The following is an 18,276-nucleotide window of genomic DNA, read 5'->3' as shown; positions in this document are numbered from 1 at the left end:
GTGATACCCGAGTTGCTCAGTCATCTAAATTTCGGCTTCTGATTGTAGCTCTCTGAACTGCAATGTCAGCACCACACTGTAGGTTTCTTAACTTTATAGGCAACCTTATTGATCAATTGTTTCAGGAGCGTGGTGTGCCAGAACTGAGTGTTGGGAACTGGGACTCAGCTTGTGCATCATAGAGTGCCGTGGGTTTTAGTACATGCGAATCTGTGTGTGTGTGTGTGTGTGTGTGTGTGTATGTATGTATGTATGTATGTATGTATGTATATGTGTATATATATATATATATAACACAACATGTTACCTTTTTCATAACTTTTAAGAAAATTAGATTTACTAGATCAAAAAGGACAAGTTGGAAATAAAAATGAACATGATAGTTCAGGTGACCTAATAGTTGTACATTAATTATATTTCCAAAAGATCAGTCTATCCAAAATTGGGTGGACACTGGTGAACCAATTCTAGCTGCTGTCATGCATCTGCTTGAGACTGTACATGAATTTGTATAGTTTGTTATAGTGCTTTTTAGGCATTTTACTTTTTTAAATTTATTTAATCACTCCTGCAAAAAGGGGAAAAAAAAGTTTTCTAATTTTTCGCATTTGATGCATATGTCTGAATGTTATGATTAAGTCTTGTGGGCACTGAATAGGCTTTTAGACTACAGCAGGTAGAAAAAAACAGCATTGTAGCACACTGTTATCAACGACTTCCTTTCATTTGTCCTGAAGTGGAACATAAGTTACACTGTGGGAAACCATACTTGTTTGAATGGCCCTTCATATATCTTAGTGCCAGGTTCATTGTGGGTTCTTTTTCTTTTCACTGCTCTCAGGAAATTCTACTGGAGTTGTTCTACAGTTTAGTGAACCAGCACTGCACTTTTCAACCTGAAGTAAAAACCTGTTCAAATGAAACATTAAAAAAAAACTGATACCTTGTTCACAGGCACCCCTGAGTGCCTACACAGAATATATGTTTTTGTTGAGCGAGCTCTGGATCTCGCGTAGAAGGGAACTACAATATGTAAACTGTTTCTACCTGATCAGTGGCTATAGCTCCTGTCCACGCATCTTTTGGCTAACTCATCTCTTTGATGGGTGACCTCCCTAACCAATAGCGAGGTGTTGCAGGCAAACATAAGGAAGTTCAGTATTGGCAACCATTGAAGCTATTGCTGTTTGCACATTAGAGCAGCCTGCTATTTTGGGATCCCAAGTGAACACCAGACATGGTATTCAGGCATCTGAAGTGGTCTCCAATACAAGGTAAGGTAGGTTTTTGAGGGTTTTTTTTGACACAAGAGATAGTGATATTATAGTTATGTTACATTTGTTACATTAAAAAATTGTTTTCATTTGTATACACTGCAATTTATTATCCCAAGACATGGCTTTGTATACACCTGTGAGAGCTGTTAGTGCTTAGTGAAAACTTGGCACCAGCAAGCAGTGTGACATTAATGACTTAATTTGGTGGCTTTGAAGTGAGAGGTCACCAGTCACAGCTCAGATTAATACTCGGGCCAACTAAAACAGCAGGAAAACGCCTTTCATGTTTTCGAAGACTTTGATGCAGTTGTTGTTCTTTTAAAAAAAAAAAAAAATGTCACATAAAAAATCCAGTGGCAATTTATGTATCCCCCTTTTTTTTTAAGAAAACCTACTTTTATCCAAAGCTGTTAAACAAAAACAACAATATTTTTGTAATAGCGATGGCTTTGTGTAGGATTAACAGACAGATTTACTCTAATAATCCACTTACATCGCTTTGCTAGTGCTGCCAATAAATTGGACCAGAAATAAAGCTTCCTTTGTGCCATGTGTCTGATTTGGTTTGTCCTTGATTTTATGGGTATTACTTGTGTCCACTTTTCTTTATCTAGACGGGTTATGTGATCAGAGTATTACACTGTGCAAGGTAAAGTACGACATCATTTAGAAAGAAAGTTTAAAACAGATGTCTTGCTGTAGCTTATAATCATAGGGTTTGAATAATCATGGGTTTTCCTGCTGCCACAGCTGTTGGTTTGTAGATAGAATTTTTTTTTTTTTTTAAAGAACACAACTAAACTCTATCCATAAAATAAATGACTAACCCCAATTATCTTTTTAGATAATTGTGAAATAAACTTTTTTATGGTATTTTTATGCCTTTTAACTGCCAAGATCCAAACATTTGAGTTTTCAGTCCTATACAGTATGTGGTTACTCCTTCTCAGCTAGTCACAGTTGGGTTGATCTAAACCAAAAGAAGATATTCGGCCTCCAATTTGCAATGGAAAAAATGCAAAATGTGTAGTCTTTATATACATTTTTAAAGTGTTTTACTAGTCAAATGTTTTTTTTTAGTAGTTTGGGGCATAGTGCAGAAAGGTTAGAACCTCGGTTAGATTTCTATTGCACTCTGAGGAGATTTTTCGTTCCTTTGATAACATTGTGGCCAAGACAATACACTGATAACAATAAAAAACATGGGAGTAGTCCATTCCTTACTAATATTTTTCTTGATGTATGTGGCCCAGTTGAAGACAAAATTATTGTTGTGATGTTACTGGCACCAGAATTAAGGAGAAACCTCAGTGGGCTCCCAGAGGCAAGTAGAAAGCTGGCAGAGATTCTGACCCTTTCCCGGTTTATTCAAAATAAAAAGTTTTGACTGGAAGTGCACTTTCAGTTTGTATGTCTTCCCAAAAAAGGTGCCTGCAGGTATCCCACCTCCTATCCTAATCAAAGTGGTCACAAGGGCCCCCAAACCCATCAAGCTCAGTATCCTAAAATTCACTTCAAGTGCCAAAGTCAGATTTGTAGAATTCCACCTTTGCACACATTACATTGGGTACTAGAGCTATACCTTCACAGCCAGAAGAAGCAATTTGGATTGAATTGCACTACAACGTTTGGTCTTGACTGGTTGTTTTAAACTAAATCTCCAGTTTTGTTTCCTCCTAGTTTATTTGCACATGCTTTCTTTAGGAAATGGTGAAAAAAATGTTTTGTAGAACAGTAAATGGTAGTCGGTGTTAAATATGTGCTGGTTAGAAGAAAACCAAAAAAACTGAAATAATTAGTATAAAGATAGTATAGTGAGTAGACGGTGCCTTCTAAACATACAGCTGACCAGTAATCCCATAGCAGAAAACTGTCATTTAGGTCACGCTACCATTGACTATTAGACTGCACCACAAACTGGTACCAATAGCAAATATTTTCTGTGTCAGTGTGTGTACATACTTGTGAATGTCATTAGCGGCTCTTTCACAAAATGTACTTACATATTTTTTTTCCCTAAGGTCTTTTGTTCAGTCACAGGTCATCTTCCTCCTCTTCGGTAATGAAGGGTGGGCAGGTCCTGAATGCTGCAGGGAACAGAGTGTTCCCCTGTGGTCCAGGGTGGCTTGATTATGTGCTGCTAGGGGATGTATCCTTGATGTCCTGGGCCCACAGAAAATAAGTTGAATGACAAAGTTTAGTTCAGCCTAGAAGAGGACTGATACAGGACAACTGGACTGGCGAGTCTGTGGGAGACAGCAGTAAGGTAGGGTGAGTATTGCATCCAGAGCTGCTTTTTATTATAATTGTATTTAGATGTTGGCTACTTATGTTTAAACGAATCAGTAAAGCTGGAGTTGGGCTTTCATTTCAAAATGCAACATCCAGTTTTCACTAACCACGGCAACAAATTAGCACTCAGCATTTTGTGTGTTCTAGTCTGGAAATCTTTTGACGTTAGACTTTAGGACTAGTCTATTCTTAGTAAGTGTAACTAAATTATTTTTCTAAGTTTAATACAGCTTGTTAAAATTGTTACAATTTCTTATTCTTACTTTGGCTGTGTGTCTCAGTTCTTAGTATTTGTTATTGTTGTTCTGATACAGGATTAATGCCTGCCAATATACATTTTACAAGAAAACCAACAAGCAAGCAAATCTCTGAGGCTTCCATTTCCTCTAGCGAGTCAAGCCCCCAACACAGGTAAAAGGACTTTTACAATAATATATCAATAGGCAATATTGTTTTAAAGTGTACCTGTAACGGTGCCAAATCTAACACTACCGCAGAAGTGCAGTTACCTTGTGATGCCAGTACATGTATCTTAAGGTCGGTGCTCCTTTGGAGCCTTTTGGATTGCTGGCTTTATACTGGAACTTGATTTAGGGCTTGTTCATACCATGTCCGGATAACGTGCAGACCAGAACAGTTTGTTCCCGGACCAAAAAAAGCATCCTAATGTATCCCTATGGTATTTCGGGCTCTGTTCACACCAGCGCAGTCCGTTCCAGTCCGGACAAAAGAAATACCGCTTGTCTCATTTCTCTGGTCTGTAATGCACTGGAACGCATGGAAGCACATAAAAACGCAGGTGCACACTGGGCTGCACCTGTAAGCCCATTTTAAGCTAAAGAAAGGAAAAAAAGTGTCCAGAATCGCTGTAAAAATTCAGCAAAAACACATCTAAATGCATTACACCGCGTTACAGATCTGGTCAGGAAAATGGTGTGAACCTGGCCTGAGGGCCAAAGTGTCTTTAAGCCTAATTCTTCATTACTCAACAGTTCACAGCCAGAAACTATATTAGCCATTAAAGTTTTGTCATTGAACTGTAAATGGCAGTAGGCAAGGCTTAATGTTGAAGCCCAGCCTTTGCAGACACCACAGTGTGCCTGTCCTTCAGCAGTGTTCTTGGCTAATGTTTAGGTCCTGACAGATATTAAAAAAGCAACTCCTTAAATCTTAAATGGTAATACCACAAAAAAAGGGAGCTTTAAAGGTACCTTGCGAACACAACCACACTTAACCATACACTTTTTGTAACACCATCACAATTTTATTAATACTCAGACAAAAGCATTAAAAACATCCAACGGTGTTCTATTCATGCTCAGCAGTACTGTGTTTATGTAACTGAATTCCATAATATATTAAATAATCCTACAACCTTCTAGGCCCCCTACATGGATATACAACATAGTCCTATAGCAAGGTATCCAAAAAAGATGTAAACGTTCCAATATGGGTGGCCCAATCTTCAACGCGTTTCGCAGCTTGCTTCCTCAGGAAGAGAAGGAAGTAGTCTTATTAGAGCAGTACATGAAGAGCACATAGCCTATGCAGCCTGAACAATCGAGCAAACAACACCACACTGCCCAGCCACCAACCAGAAGCCAGATGGGAAAAGCTAAGCTAAGTGAATACAATTCTTTATGAGATCCTATGCCTGATAAATCTCAAATGGGGCAGCAAGATTTCTAATATAAATGTCCTCCACTGGTTCTGAAATTTCATGGCTGTCCACACTGATACTGAAAGCGATGAAACACGCAGCCGGGAATTTTCCCTTCTCCGGTTACCAGTCCTCTCCAGCTCTTCCCCTCACAGCCTGCCACATGAGACCAAGAAGAGTGTTGTGGTGTTACTCTGTATTCTATTTTTGGGGTGTGGCACCTATTGACTGAGGGGCCACCGATGCACCAATGGAGCGTCTTTAAATCTTAACTGGTCATATAGTTTAAGAGCTACACAATCTCGTCCACAGTTTCTAAATTACTGTTCCCTACCATGATATCCTGTGCCGTGAAAATGCTGGTCTATGTTCCGTTTTGGAACTAGAAGCTCACAGCTGTGAAGGATCCTAGTTTCAAGACTTTGTTGTGACTAAAAGTGCTGGTCTCTCACCATCCATAGAAAAAACACTCTGATTGGCTCCTAAACATGTGATCACTTTGACAGCTATAGTGATAACATAGGATAAACCCCCTGACTAGCTGTCCATTGTGCCTTGCACTGAGCAAGGCACATTGACAGCTTGCTGAGGCTGTTAAAATGCTAGACGGGATTCCTGGAGGTGGTGCAGTGGGTATTGAGTTGCATTGTTGGTACTAAATTAGAGATACTATGTCCTTGATGTGTTTGATTCCCTTGCTTCGTCTACCTGTTTCTTTTAAAGGCGTTTATTATGGCTGCTGTATGTCCCCCCATCTATAAATAAAGAATAAAAAAAAAAAAATTGATATAAAAAAAAGTTATTGCAAACTGTTAAGAATAAGATACATTTTCGTTCATTGGCGAGGTTATAATAAAAGAGCGAGCAATTTATTCAAAGCCTTATATGGCCTTGAAAAAATACAAAAATATTTATGTAGGCAAATCAGTCATAGAATTATTGTCAAAAAACCGACACATACTGGCACTGCTAAAATTGGGTCTGGGGATTAGGTTTCAATTAGATAATGTTAATGGCCTTTCCTATTTATATGGTCTAGATCCTTGGTTCTCAACTGGTGGGTCGTGACCCAAAAGTGGGTCGCGACCTTGTTTTCAGTGGGTCGCCACGTGCCTTCCACTTTTCTATGTGAGTGGCTCCTCAGCTTCCCCTAGTGTAGCAATATCAGTTGTTGCGCTGAGCAGCCATTCAGAATATGCTGCCTGGCGCCAAGTGTCAGCTTGAGCAGGGGTAGGCAGGAGGTATGGCCGCGAGGGAGCTTCATCCATACATGCATTGCTTAGTTTCCTCATGTGACCTACAGGGCGCACCAGGGAGTTGTACAAGCAATGCATGTATGGATGGAGCTCCGTCACAGCAGCCAAGCACTGGACCCCAAGCTGAGGATCGCACGCACAGTACCGCGATGCCGTGCGTTCCATTGCAGTGCGACTTGGGTCGCCACTTAATGTCCAAGGACAAATCTGGGTCCTGAGGTTACACAGGTTGAGAACCACTGGTCTAGATTGCATTGGGGCCTACAATATATATCTTTGGTTCCCCTTCTGTCCCGTCGAGCTTTGCCATAAATGATCAGCTTGTGTCTCAACGGTAGTCCGATCACAGAGAAAACTTTGCATCAGAATATAAGAAAGCACTTGTAGCCGATCCAACAAAATAGAGGTAGCCCAAACACTAAAAGCATCAATGTTAAGTTATACGAATAATGTTTTTGCAAAAGAAGGAGGGGAATTGCCTGCCGGGAAGAAGGCGCACACCGCTGTCACAGCCGTTATTCAGTCTGCTCGTTGTCCTAGGAAAAGGATGCCGGGCATGCAGGCAGGAACATCCAATCACATGCCAGTCCCGCCCTGTCCACCAGCGCATGTGCTATGTGGGACACAGGGCTCACATATCACAACCCCACAGCAGGCTCAAGCGGCGACTATACCCACCCTCCTGCGCAAGCGCAATGTGGGTGCGGGTTACCAGAGTAACAACACGCCATTCAATATACCAGACAGGACGAACCAGAACCACCACTTTGCTCGCATAGGGGCATAGCGGCGGCATACATGCACAATAGAATAACGCTATTATTAGCCATGTTGTTGGGTATACATATGAAGCAAAGGAATATGGAAAAATGCAGTAGAGAATAAAAACAAAATAAATCTATTCCCTCTCTGTAAATGTATATAACACAAATATAATAAATTAAAGTTGGCTAGCCATGATATTGTTATAGGTAGCCAAAAATAAATTATATTGGGTAAACCTCCATATAGGAGTGATACCTTGCTACCATAGAAGGCTATGTAACGTGATATCACAGGAAAAGGATAACTCCCTGTACTGTGTCAATTATCGTCAATTAATAGAAAAACAGGGCAAAACCCACTGGCTATATAGTCAGGGCGGAAAGGTGAGAATTACCAGAATCAGTGGTTATGAGGAAAAGAAATAAACGGCAAAAGCAACAGAAACAAGAAAAAGAAAGATAGGGAGAAAAGGAGGTGAGGAAATGTGTGAAAAAAAAGTGAATTATTTTTTATTTACAAAAGGTCCCAGAGCTGCCGCTGTGTTAATAAAGGGCCCACTGGTGAGCCGTAGAAATAAATAAATGATCGAATCAATTACCAATGTAACATAAACGCTTTGGGGAAAGAATAGCCCCCTTATTGCGCATAGGTACGGTCATCTCTCATCCAAAAAACACGTTAATGATAAATTCATATTTAAACCCTTAGGATGAACAGAATCAAGGGTATATATCCCTTGTTGCCTCACTACGGAGGAGTTGTTTAGACCTGTCACCTGCCCTAGAATGCATGTGTACCTGCTCAATGACCATGCCCCTAAATTCATGTATCTGGCTTGTTCATGTCCAATTCTTCACCTTTCTGTAGTTTACTGACTGCTACGCATATGTCGCTCCTATGCTTTTGAAAGCGACGTTCAAAAGGGCCAACAGTGTTGCCTACGTATACTAATGTAAAGGGACACTTGAGCAGGTACACACAAAACTCGGTGTCACAGGTGTAAAAGCCTTGGATAGTATACCTCTTACCATTATAGGGATGTGGAGGGGTTTGTTCTTAACTACTGGGGCTAAGGATTTATCAGCCTGCAGGATATTTAAATTGGTAGTTGTTGCCCTATGGATATCTTTAGACGCAGAAGGAAAGGTTTGGACAAATGGAATCTTGTCAATTGCAGGGCGCACTTTGGAAACCCCTGTAAACCTCTCTGTTGCTTTAGCGAATGCTGCATCAATAACTGCTGTGGGGTATCCCCTCTGAACAAAACCTTCAAACATCTCATTGATCTGTGATGTACGTGTTATTGGATCTGAGCATATCCGCATAACACAGAGAAACTAAGAAATTGGTAGGTTATCCCTACCAATTGATGTTGGGGATGGGCGCTGCTTTAGTGTAGTAACACGTGACTGTCTGTAGGCTTAGAATACACCGGTGTGACAAACCTGTTGTTAATGGAATCCAATACATCAAGGAAGGCAATTTCAGCTTCTGATATCACAGGATTGAGGTTTCAGGGGCGTGCCCCTGAAACGCGTAGACCTTTAGAACTCAAGGAGGCAGAGGACGCTGATGTGCTGTACTCCTTCAGACTTCCGCTGCTAGAGATTTTTATACTTCATCACCATTTGTATGCTTTTAACCACCGACTTTCCTGTAAGTACATTTTTATTTGCGTGTTGTACAAATAAATTACACTTTTACACTATGGAGGCGCTCTGTCTTGTCCCTTGTTTCCTAGATTGATGGTCTTTTTGACCAGTGAGAGCTGCCTCACTTTGAGTGTTTAAGCCAACTTCACAACCAGCCCATCTTGCAACCAGAGGCGCCGGTATTGGTTTTTTCATCACAGGATTGAACACAATCCCTGGAAACAACTCATTGAGAAAATTGACAAACTCATCAAGGGTCTGGGTATTACCCTCCCAGATTAAAAATATGTCATCTATAAATCTCATCCATGTTTTAGTATGCTGCATGTACAAAGCAGATTTATAGACATAGCGTTCTTCCAGATAGCCCACAAACAGATTGGCAAAGGAGGGGGCTGCAGAGCTCCCCATGGCTGTCCCCTTGGATCTGCTTGTAGGCCTTGTTTTCAAAAGTAAACATGTTGTTCTCAAGAACAAAGTCTAGACAACAGAGTATAAAGGCTGTCGGGGGTGTCCTGTTCCCCTCCCTGTAACAAAAAATGTTCAACGGCTACAAGGCCTGCACTATTTGGTATACAGGTATATAATGAGGAAATATCCACCGTAGCCACTTTCCAATCAGCATCAACAGTCTCAAACATGTGCACTTTCTGCAAGAAATCATCTGTGTCTTTTAGGAAGCCTGGAAGGTTGCAGAAAAAAGTCCACGTATTGTGCCAAAGGCTGGGTAATAGAGCCAGAGACAATTGGATGGAATGTTAATGAGTTAGTCCCCTTATGTATTTTAGGTAAGCCATATAACACAAGGGTACATGCATACTCATTAAGTAAAAACTCAGCTGTAGCCTCATTAATCCAACCATTTGATCTGGTCATATTGATAATGGATGTTAATCCGTTTTTTTTATCAAACGCATCCTTTTGCGTTGTAGGTTCATAACGTGAGGTATCAGATAGTAGGGTAATCATTCCCCTACTGTATGCCGCATAATATAGTGTGGCGCTCTTATTACATCTTCAAAGTTTTTTTAATACTGTCCGTGTCCCTGCAGATTTTTGCCAACTTCCTGTCAGTAGAAATCTGAAAACTGATTTTAAAACACTTAAATTCCTTGGCTGTCTGTCATCACAAAGTAATAAAAACAATAGGCACTGACATATTTTCGAGGTTGATCGTTAGTGGCATGAAAATTAGCTGCTCTTCCACAGTTGATTGTATCCCGCTATTTGAACAATTCCTTATTTTAAAGTAGTATCCTGCTTTTTATTTGGACTTTATATTATTCTTTTATTTACTGGCAAAACACCCTTTTGGTTTTTCAATGTTTTAGTCGGCTATTTTGAGCTGACCTTGGCCCTTTCCTTGTTAACTAAATGTAAAATCTCTGGTTATCTATGAATGCTTTTGCTGCATGTTTTCATGAAGCCCAGGTATTGTTGTGCAGCTGTTGTCTTCTCATTTTAAGACTCAATTGACATCGCAGTGAACCTCAAATTAGCGTGTACAGCTGCTCTCCATAGGGCTACTTAGAGACCAGACAATGGCAGTTGTCAGGCAGAGAGCTGACATAATGGAGCAAGAGTCTTAAGGAAATAAAGTGGCATATTTCTTCTTGTTAATATTGACAGCATGTAAACTGAGCCTTACTCAGGGCATATTTTATGTTTTATTCCCAAACAGACTTATGATGCTTTCTTCTAAATGTCCAATTTGCCAAAGCCACTGTTCATTTATTTCATTAAACACACCCTTGTGTACCTCTGCAATGTGAAAAAGTAAAAAAAAGTCACATGAAAACGCATACGTTTGGAACACTGCTGTATGAAGAAAGAAACCTAGAACTTTATCTCCAGAATGTTTTATGGTTCAGGTTAGTAATGTAGGTCACTTCTAAAGGTATCTTATATGTGCACAATGCTAGTGGACGTTTTCTTGAACTATAGCCATATACAGGCAGACATTTTGTAAAGATTTAGCCTTACTCTGGAATATTGGTACAACCCAGGCAATCATCCTCTGGCAATTTAGCAAGACTCTATATTATTGGTACAACCCAGGCAGTCATTTGCTAGTAGTTTAACAGTGTAGTGAAACATAGGTATAGCCCAAGCATTTATTTTTTAGTAATTTAGCCATTCTCTGAAATGTAGATACATCCCTGGTAGTCATTATGTAATATTTTAGCAATTATGTGAAACATGGGCACAACCCAGGAAGTCATTTTGTAGTAGTTCTGCCATGTTTAAAAATAGTGGTACAGCCCAGTTGAGCCATGCTCTGAAATATTGGTACAACCCAGGCAGTCATTTTCTAGTTATTCAGCCACATTCTGAATTAGTGGTACAGCCTATGCAGTCATTCTGTAGTTATTTAGCAATGCTCTGAAATATTGGTATGGCCCAGGCAGTCATTTTGTAGCTATTTAGCAATGCTGTGAAATATTGGTACAGCCCATGAACCTATTTTGTAGTAGTTCTTCCATACACATACCCAGAAATAGTTGTACAGCCTAAGCACTGATTTTCTAGTAATTCAGTAATTGTCTGAAATAGTGGAACACTCAAGCTGTTTTAGGCGTGTATTTTGTTAAGTTTAAAAATTCTGTAGTAATTCAGCAATATTTGAAAACCTAGGTATAGCCCAGGCAGTCCTTTTGTAGTAATGTAATCATGCCCTAAAATATTGGTACTGCCTAGGCAGTCATTTTGTCGTAGTTCAGCAATGTTGTGAAACATGGGTGTTGCTCAGGCATTTATATTGTATTCATTTCGCCATTCTCTGAAATATTGACACATTCCAGGCAGTCATTTTGTAGCAATTTAGCCATGCTCTGAAATATTGGTACAGCCGAGGCAGTCATTATGTAGTAATTTAACCATACTCCTATATATTGGTTCAGCCCAGGCAGTTATTTTGTAGTAATTTAGCCATTTTCTGAAAAACTGGTAGTGCCCAGGCAGTTGTTTTGTAGTAATTTTGCCATATTCTTTAATATTGCTCCAGCCCAGGCAGTCACACCTGGGCGCTTTACAGCGCCTTTTACGTGCTGTAAAACGCTCAACATGTGAAAACCAATAATTGCCTACGGGCATGGTTCCCACCTGGACGTTTTACAGCTCTTAGGAACGCCCTGAAAAATGGGGGGGGGAATCATACCGCCAGTGAAACGCGCGTTTCACTCAACGGAAAAACGTGCTAAGAAACGCAAAAAAAACGAGCAGAAAAAATACGCTCAGGTGTGAACCTAGCCTTAGTAATTTTAGCCACACTTTGAATTAGTGGTATATCTCAGGCAGTCATTTAGTAGAAATGTCTACGTGCTCTGAGACATTGGTACAGTCCAGGCAGTTTTTTTAAATAATTCAGCCATGCTTTGAAATATTTGTAGAGCCCAGGAAGCTATTTTGTAGTAGTTTTGCCATACTCTGAAATAGTGGTACAGCCCAAGCAGTGATTTTCTAATAATTCAGGCATTATCTAAAATAGTGGAGCAACTCAAGCTGATTTTCTTGTGTGCATCTTCAGTTCAGTTTAACCCTTTGGCTACCAGAGCTGTTTTAGCCTAACAGATTATGAAATCACATTTTTAGTAAAAATTCTAATTAATTTTAGTGCACACAAATACAGTATAATAATACCCAATTTTTGGTAAAATAGAAAAGATGAAGTTGCGTCAAGTAAATAGACACCAAACATGTCAAGCCTCAAAATTGTGTGTGCCCGTGAAAAAGCTAAAAACTTTGGTAACTCAAATTGTCTATAGACGCGTCACCTAATGACAATTTGGGGTACCAAAGTTTTTTCACCTTTTTACGGGCGCATCCAGTTTTGAGGCTTGATACAGGTAATCAATTTATAGTTCATTGTGAATAGCCCTAAAATTATTCCTCTAAATCCAGTTTGTGCAACATATTTGATAGAATACCAGCTCAGAAACTGATGGTGCTGAATGTGTGCTCTACAAGTCGACATCCACCATGGCTGTCCCGGGCCCACGGGAGGGCCAGCGGAGCCCGGGATACATAGTGGGGGTAGGCCGGCATGGTGGGGCGGCCCCTTCGGTGGTGTGCAGGAATGATCCCACAACAATAATTATCTGAAAGCCTACAGCCGACTGAGGTAGTATAAACAAACTCTCGGCTGTTATAGCCAAGAGTCTCTTTACAGCTCCCTACTACCACTTATTAGTACTTGCACTGTGGCAGTGAAAGGGTTAAGCTGCAAATATTTTGCCTTCCCTGGTCCCTTGAAACCCTTATAAACATGCTAATTAACTTTTTAAATAAAATCTTTGTTTTATAACATACCTTTATTCAGACTCCATGACATCATCATTGGGTCTCTGTGCGCCATTATGCAACGCAGGCAGATCATGGCTGGTTGAAGCAGCCAGCAGTATATGGCTTCTTGAAAAATCATAGCTAGATTATGCTGGGCGTCCTCCAGCCAGTAAGTGAGGCTGGCTCCATCTGACTTGCTGCAGCTTCTAATGCACACTGTAGATTGGTCAAAGTGTGCAATTAAATCAGAGGAAGGAAATTCCGTACAGAAGAGGAGCCTGTGCAACTCTGTGGCAAGGAAGGTAAGTCTGAAATTCAGTGCTTAAAGTGACATTAAACCCTCAGATGTTTTAACATAAACCAATACTGTAATGTGTGCCTTACTGTAATCCATGGTAGTTTCCCTTCTCTTTGCTGCTCTTCCTTTTTAAATCCTCATGTCTTCTCATGCAGGGGGAGAACTTCCCTTTGCAGCTGAGTGCCTCTTCCTGTAGTGCTGGCTCAGGTTGCAAACCTACACACAGACACCATGTATCCATTCCAGAGACAAGGCAATCTGCTGAAAAACAGAAGTTCTGCCCAGCATGAGAACAGATACAGATTTAAAAGGAAGAGCAGCAAAGAGAAGGGAAACTACCATGGATTACAGTAAGGCACACATTACAGTATTGGTTTATATTAAAAAATCTGAGGGCTTAATATCACTTTAAATATTGCTACAGTGCAAGGCGCACTGTACATTGAACTCCTGTCCATTTTGTTAACAACAACAAAAAAGAATATATTTGTTGCTGGTCGTACATGTACATACAAATACCTGTTAACAGATTGAGCACAGTTGTGCAATAATATTTTAGCACCAATTTGGTTCATTTTCAGGAAATTGATTTCATCTTGAAGTGTTTAAATGTTATAATATATAAGTGCAACCTTTCTATCTAGATCAGGGGTAGGCAACCTTGGCTCTCCAGCTCTGCTGAAACTACAAATCCCATCATGCCTCTGCCTCTGGGTGTCATGCCTGTGGCTTGCAATGCCTTATGGGATTTGTAGTTTCAGCACAGCTGGAGAGCTGAGGTTGCCTACCCCTGATCTAGATGGATGCCCTGGCTACTGTTTATGTAATCTTTACGAGTTTAGGACCCTGGCTTAGCTTACTGATCTGTTTCTCCCTTATCACAACGTATTCCTTTACCTCCCTTTTATCTTTTTCCGCTCTTCTCACTTCCTTTTTGTCGCCCAACTGTCTTGTCTCGTTGTGTGTTTATTTTGTATTGTCTATGTCTGGTAGCCTTAGGGATTGCACTTATTTTGACCTTTTTACTGGGTTTATACCTCTCCAAATGGTTCCATGTCCTCATTTCAATGTTGAGGGCCCGGGGCCTTACCTCCATCAGGTGCGGCAGTCCCCTTTGAGGTGGACCACTCTGTCAGTGAATTCCCCTGCGGGGGTGGGTAGTTTAACTGGGGGTTCGGCCCACCCAAGGGTCCTCTATCATATATACTGATGGTTTTAAGTAATGATATGGTGCATCCTGTAGTATTGCTGACCCGTTGCTGCCTTCTGTATGTTTTTATATTATATTGTCTGTGAAAATCTTTAATAAAAACTATTTCTGCCAAAAAAATTATATAAGTGCAGTAAACCATAGTAATCCAGTTTTAGTTGAAGGACCTTAGTTCCGTAATGATGAGTTGTGATAGTTGTTATTCGTCGCTGCACTTTGCATTTACTCATTGCACTTTGCATGAACTTTTAAAAGCTTATAAATCTCTTTTTATATACGCAAATTCAGAGATCCATAATATTTTCATATTTATTATGCCCCTTTGCTGTTATATTGTGTAATACTGTCATTTGAAGGATAAATCCGCTAACCCCTAGTTACATCTCTGAAGAATCATCCACATGTGGAAGAATACATTAAAAAAAATTAGGAGCTACAGTATGTGTGGTTAATCCATCTATATAATATGTCATTGCTTATCAAGGATTCCATTCAATAACCTTAAACCAGTGACCACCAAATGACTGTGGTTGTCTAATTTAGGACCTCGGTTATGCTCATATGTATTTGCAGCACTCCCAACTTTATAAACCGAAATAACATTGTTATTAGATTATATTTAGAGATTCAAACAATTCTGCTTTTAGAAGTTGCTCTTTAGACTGGAGTTTTAATAAAAGTAGAGGTATGGCCTCGCAATAAAAACTATCGGGGTTATTCACAAAAGGGTGAGGAGTTTGGAGAAGGCCGGAGAAGTGAACAATCTAGGACAACATAGCCTAAAATTCTCCAATTCAGCTCACTTTCCAAATCGGCTATGTTGTCCTGCCAGTGAGATGAGCTTTTTGCAGCTTCCTGTGATGGTTTGGCAATGATGCTGTACCGCAGGGGTAGCCAAACTCCGGCCCTCCAGCTGTGGTGGAACTACAAATCCCATGAGGCATTGCAAGATTCTCACAGCCACAGACATGACTCCTGGAGAGAGATGCTTCATGGGGTCTGTAGTTTCACCACAGCTGGAGGGCCGGAGTTTGGCTACCCCTGCTGTACTGCTTCAGAATTCAGAGCAACTTTGCCATACTCACAGATACTGCGCCTGCTTCCACTACAGTGGAATAAGAAGATGCTGCAGTGGGCGTAGATATCAGCATTGCTGATTCACTAGTCAGTGACCACCTAGCCACCCCTAGCACACCACTGTTTCTGGGTTGACAGCACTGCCTCTGTTACGGAAGTCCTCCCATTGTGAGCTGCATTGTCTGGGAGAGGGGGAGCAGGAGAGACACAAATGAAGGAGGACTTGGCTCAGTCAGGAAAGGAAGTTTTGTTTGTTTGTTTTATGGAGCTTGTGAATCACATAGTAACTGGATTTGAGATTTGTTTAGATTGTTATATAGTAGATTTAATTTGAACTTTAATAAGGATTTATAGTTCTATTTCTATTTTTCCTGTTCTAATTTCCTCCTGGTGTTTTTTTTTTCACAAAGTTTTTATTGAGTTTTTGTTTTTCAAGATAACATGTTAGCAATGTAGAGAATACATCATCGCATTAAAATGGGTTTAACAAATGTTTCAGGATGGTTCTAACAAATAGCAAGATCCATATAGTAATCAGAAAAGCTCATAAGATATTAAGAAATATTCAATAACATTAACTTGGAGTGCCTGATATCAATCTTACAACAGAAGATTGTATATTTGAGGCTACCAATGAATGGGCCGACGATTCCAAGTTTGATGCCCATAACCTAGTGTGTGACATCCCTTGGACTCGGCCTTCAAGCATTTTTGTACTATCTTGGTCAGAAGAGAATTAGAGAAAAGAAGTAAGAAAAGAAGAAGAAGGGAGTAAGGAGACAATTCTCCAGTGGGGGCAAAGAGAGGGGGGGGAAAGGATGTGGTGTCAGTCGTCTCCGTGAGCCGCGGCCCCCTGAAGCCCCAATCGGTCAAACGGCTGTCAGGCTCTCCCGTGGCATGGAAGGGTGGGCGTATTGTATCCATGGATCCCAGGTTTTCAGGAAGTTTTTCTGTGTATCCAGGAGAATGCTAGATAATTTCTCATTGATAAAAAAGAAATCTATCCTGCGTGTCACCTCTGCGAAGTGTACAAATTTCTTTTTCCAGGCTTGAGCTATGGCTTATTTGGCAGCTAGTAGTATGTACACTGCAAGTTTGCGTTGTGATTTCGTGAGAGTTGCTGGTTTAAGATGTAAAAGTGCGAACTATGGGTCTTTGGGTAATGTAGTCTGGAAAAGACTTCTGAGGACACGGAATGTTTGAGCCCAAAATCTGCTGAGCATGGGGCACGTCCACCAGGTGTGTAGGACATCCCCAGGTGCCGTGCAGCCGCGGAAGCAGGAGGCTGTTCTACCAGGGCCTATGTGTGCTAATCTGGTGGGAACCATGTACCATCTCATCATGGATTTGTAGGCCGTTTCCATGGATGTGACATTGATCGTGCACGTGGCGGCGGTGTTCCAGATCTGTTGCCATTCTGCCTCGGATTTATTATTTCCCAAATCTCGCTCCCATTTCGAGACATAGCCGTGATACACATGAGATGGGGCTGTGTTAAGGTGGGCGTAGAGTATGGAGATCAGTTTTGGCTGTGCTGGGGTGTGGTAGCATATGTGTTCGAAGGTGGACATAGTTGTTGATGTCGCTCTGTAGGAAATGTGACTAGAGGCCCAGTGTCTTAACTGTAGGTAGCGGAAAAATTCCGCTGCTGGGGCTTGTGACTGTTCTTGAATGGAGGGCCAGCTGCGATCTTGATGTCATGGGAGAGACGGGTGGCGAGTTTGTCAGTGGCCATTTGTAATTCTCGTTGTAGCAGCAGCTTAAATTTTTCTAAGAGCATAGCATCTCTGCAAGTTGGTTCGGGCTGGGTACAAGGTAACGGTGATTGCGACGCTGTTCCGTCGTTAGATGAGCCGTCCATATCAGCCATCAGTTCTTGTGAAGATGACTGGCGCTCCTGCGCTGGGGAAGAAGGCGCCATCTTACCCGTTGATCGGGTCGTGGCGGGAGTCGAGGGAGCTTGCGTGCCGTTGCGGTTCGATCCGGGATTTTTGCCCATGGTTGGGTTCCTCAGGGATCGGGGGTCGTTAGGGCTCAGGAGCCGGGTCGGAATAAATCCTCTGGTCTGAGATTGTTTGATTCTCACGTCGGGGTGGTGTGGAGCCGAGTTAGCATGCGGCCATCTTAGTCGGCTGCTCACTAGCGCCCCCCTCCTCCTGGTGTTTTAAACTGACCGTATGTTTAGATTGTTGGCACATAATAGGAAAACAGTCTATTTTAATACAGATTGAATTACAAGTTTTGAAACTGATTCAAGTAGATTCATTTAGGTTCCCAGGTGAAAATAAAACTTGTATAATAGTACACAGAAAATGTTACAAAAATAAGGCAAAAACACGAAGATGAATGTCGTTTTTACATGACATGATTGCATAAAATAGTTTGAAATAAAAAATATAGCTGTAGCCTATATGTATCTGTTAAATATTATATTAAATATATTGAATAAGCTTTTTTAGTATTTTCTTTGCATCTGATTATTTTGTAGTTGTGCAAGTTTATAGTTCT

General features: G+C 40.8%; 1 protein-coding gene across 1 annotated transcript in view; it reads left to right on the top strand.

Annotated features, from left to right (window-relative positions):
• The window catches only part of LOC108804757 (centrosomal protein kizuna-like), a 32,329-nt gene extending 28,345 nt beyond the window's left edge, over nucleotides 1-3,984 (top strand). Inside the window, exon 7 of the mRNA XM_018576629.1 lies at nucleotides 3,884-3,984. Within this exon, the coding sequence (XP_018432131.1) occupies nucleotides 3,884-3,984 (101 nt within the window). The remainder of the gene's footprint in view (nucleotides 1-3,883) is intronic.
• Nucleotides 3,985-18,276: the final 14,292 nt, after the last annotated feature.

Source organism: Nanorana parkeri, unplaced genomic scaffold, assembly GCF_000935625.1.
Source record: "Nanorana parkeri isolate BGI_ZX_2015 unplaced genomic scaffold, ASM93562v1 scaffold72, whole genome shotgun sequence".
Lineage (NCBI taxonomy): Eukaryota > Metazoa > Chordata > Amphibia > Anura > Dicroglossidae > Nanorana > Nanorana parkeri.
This window is presented reverse-complemented; position numbering and strand designations above follow the sequence as displayed.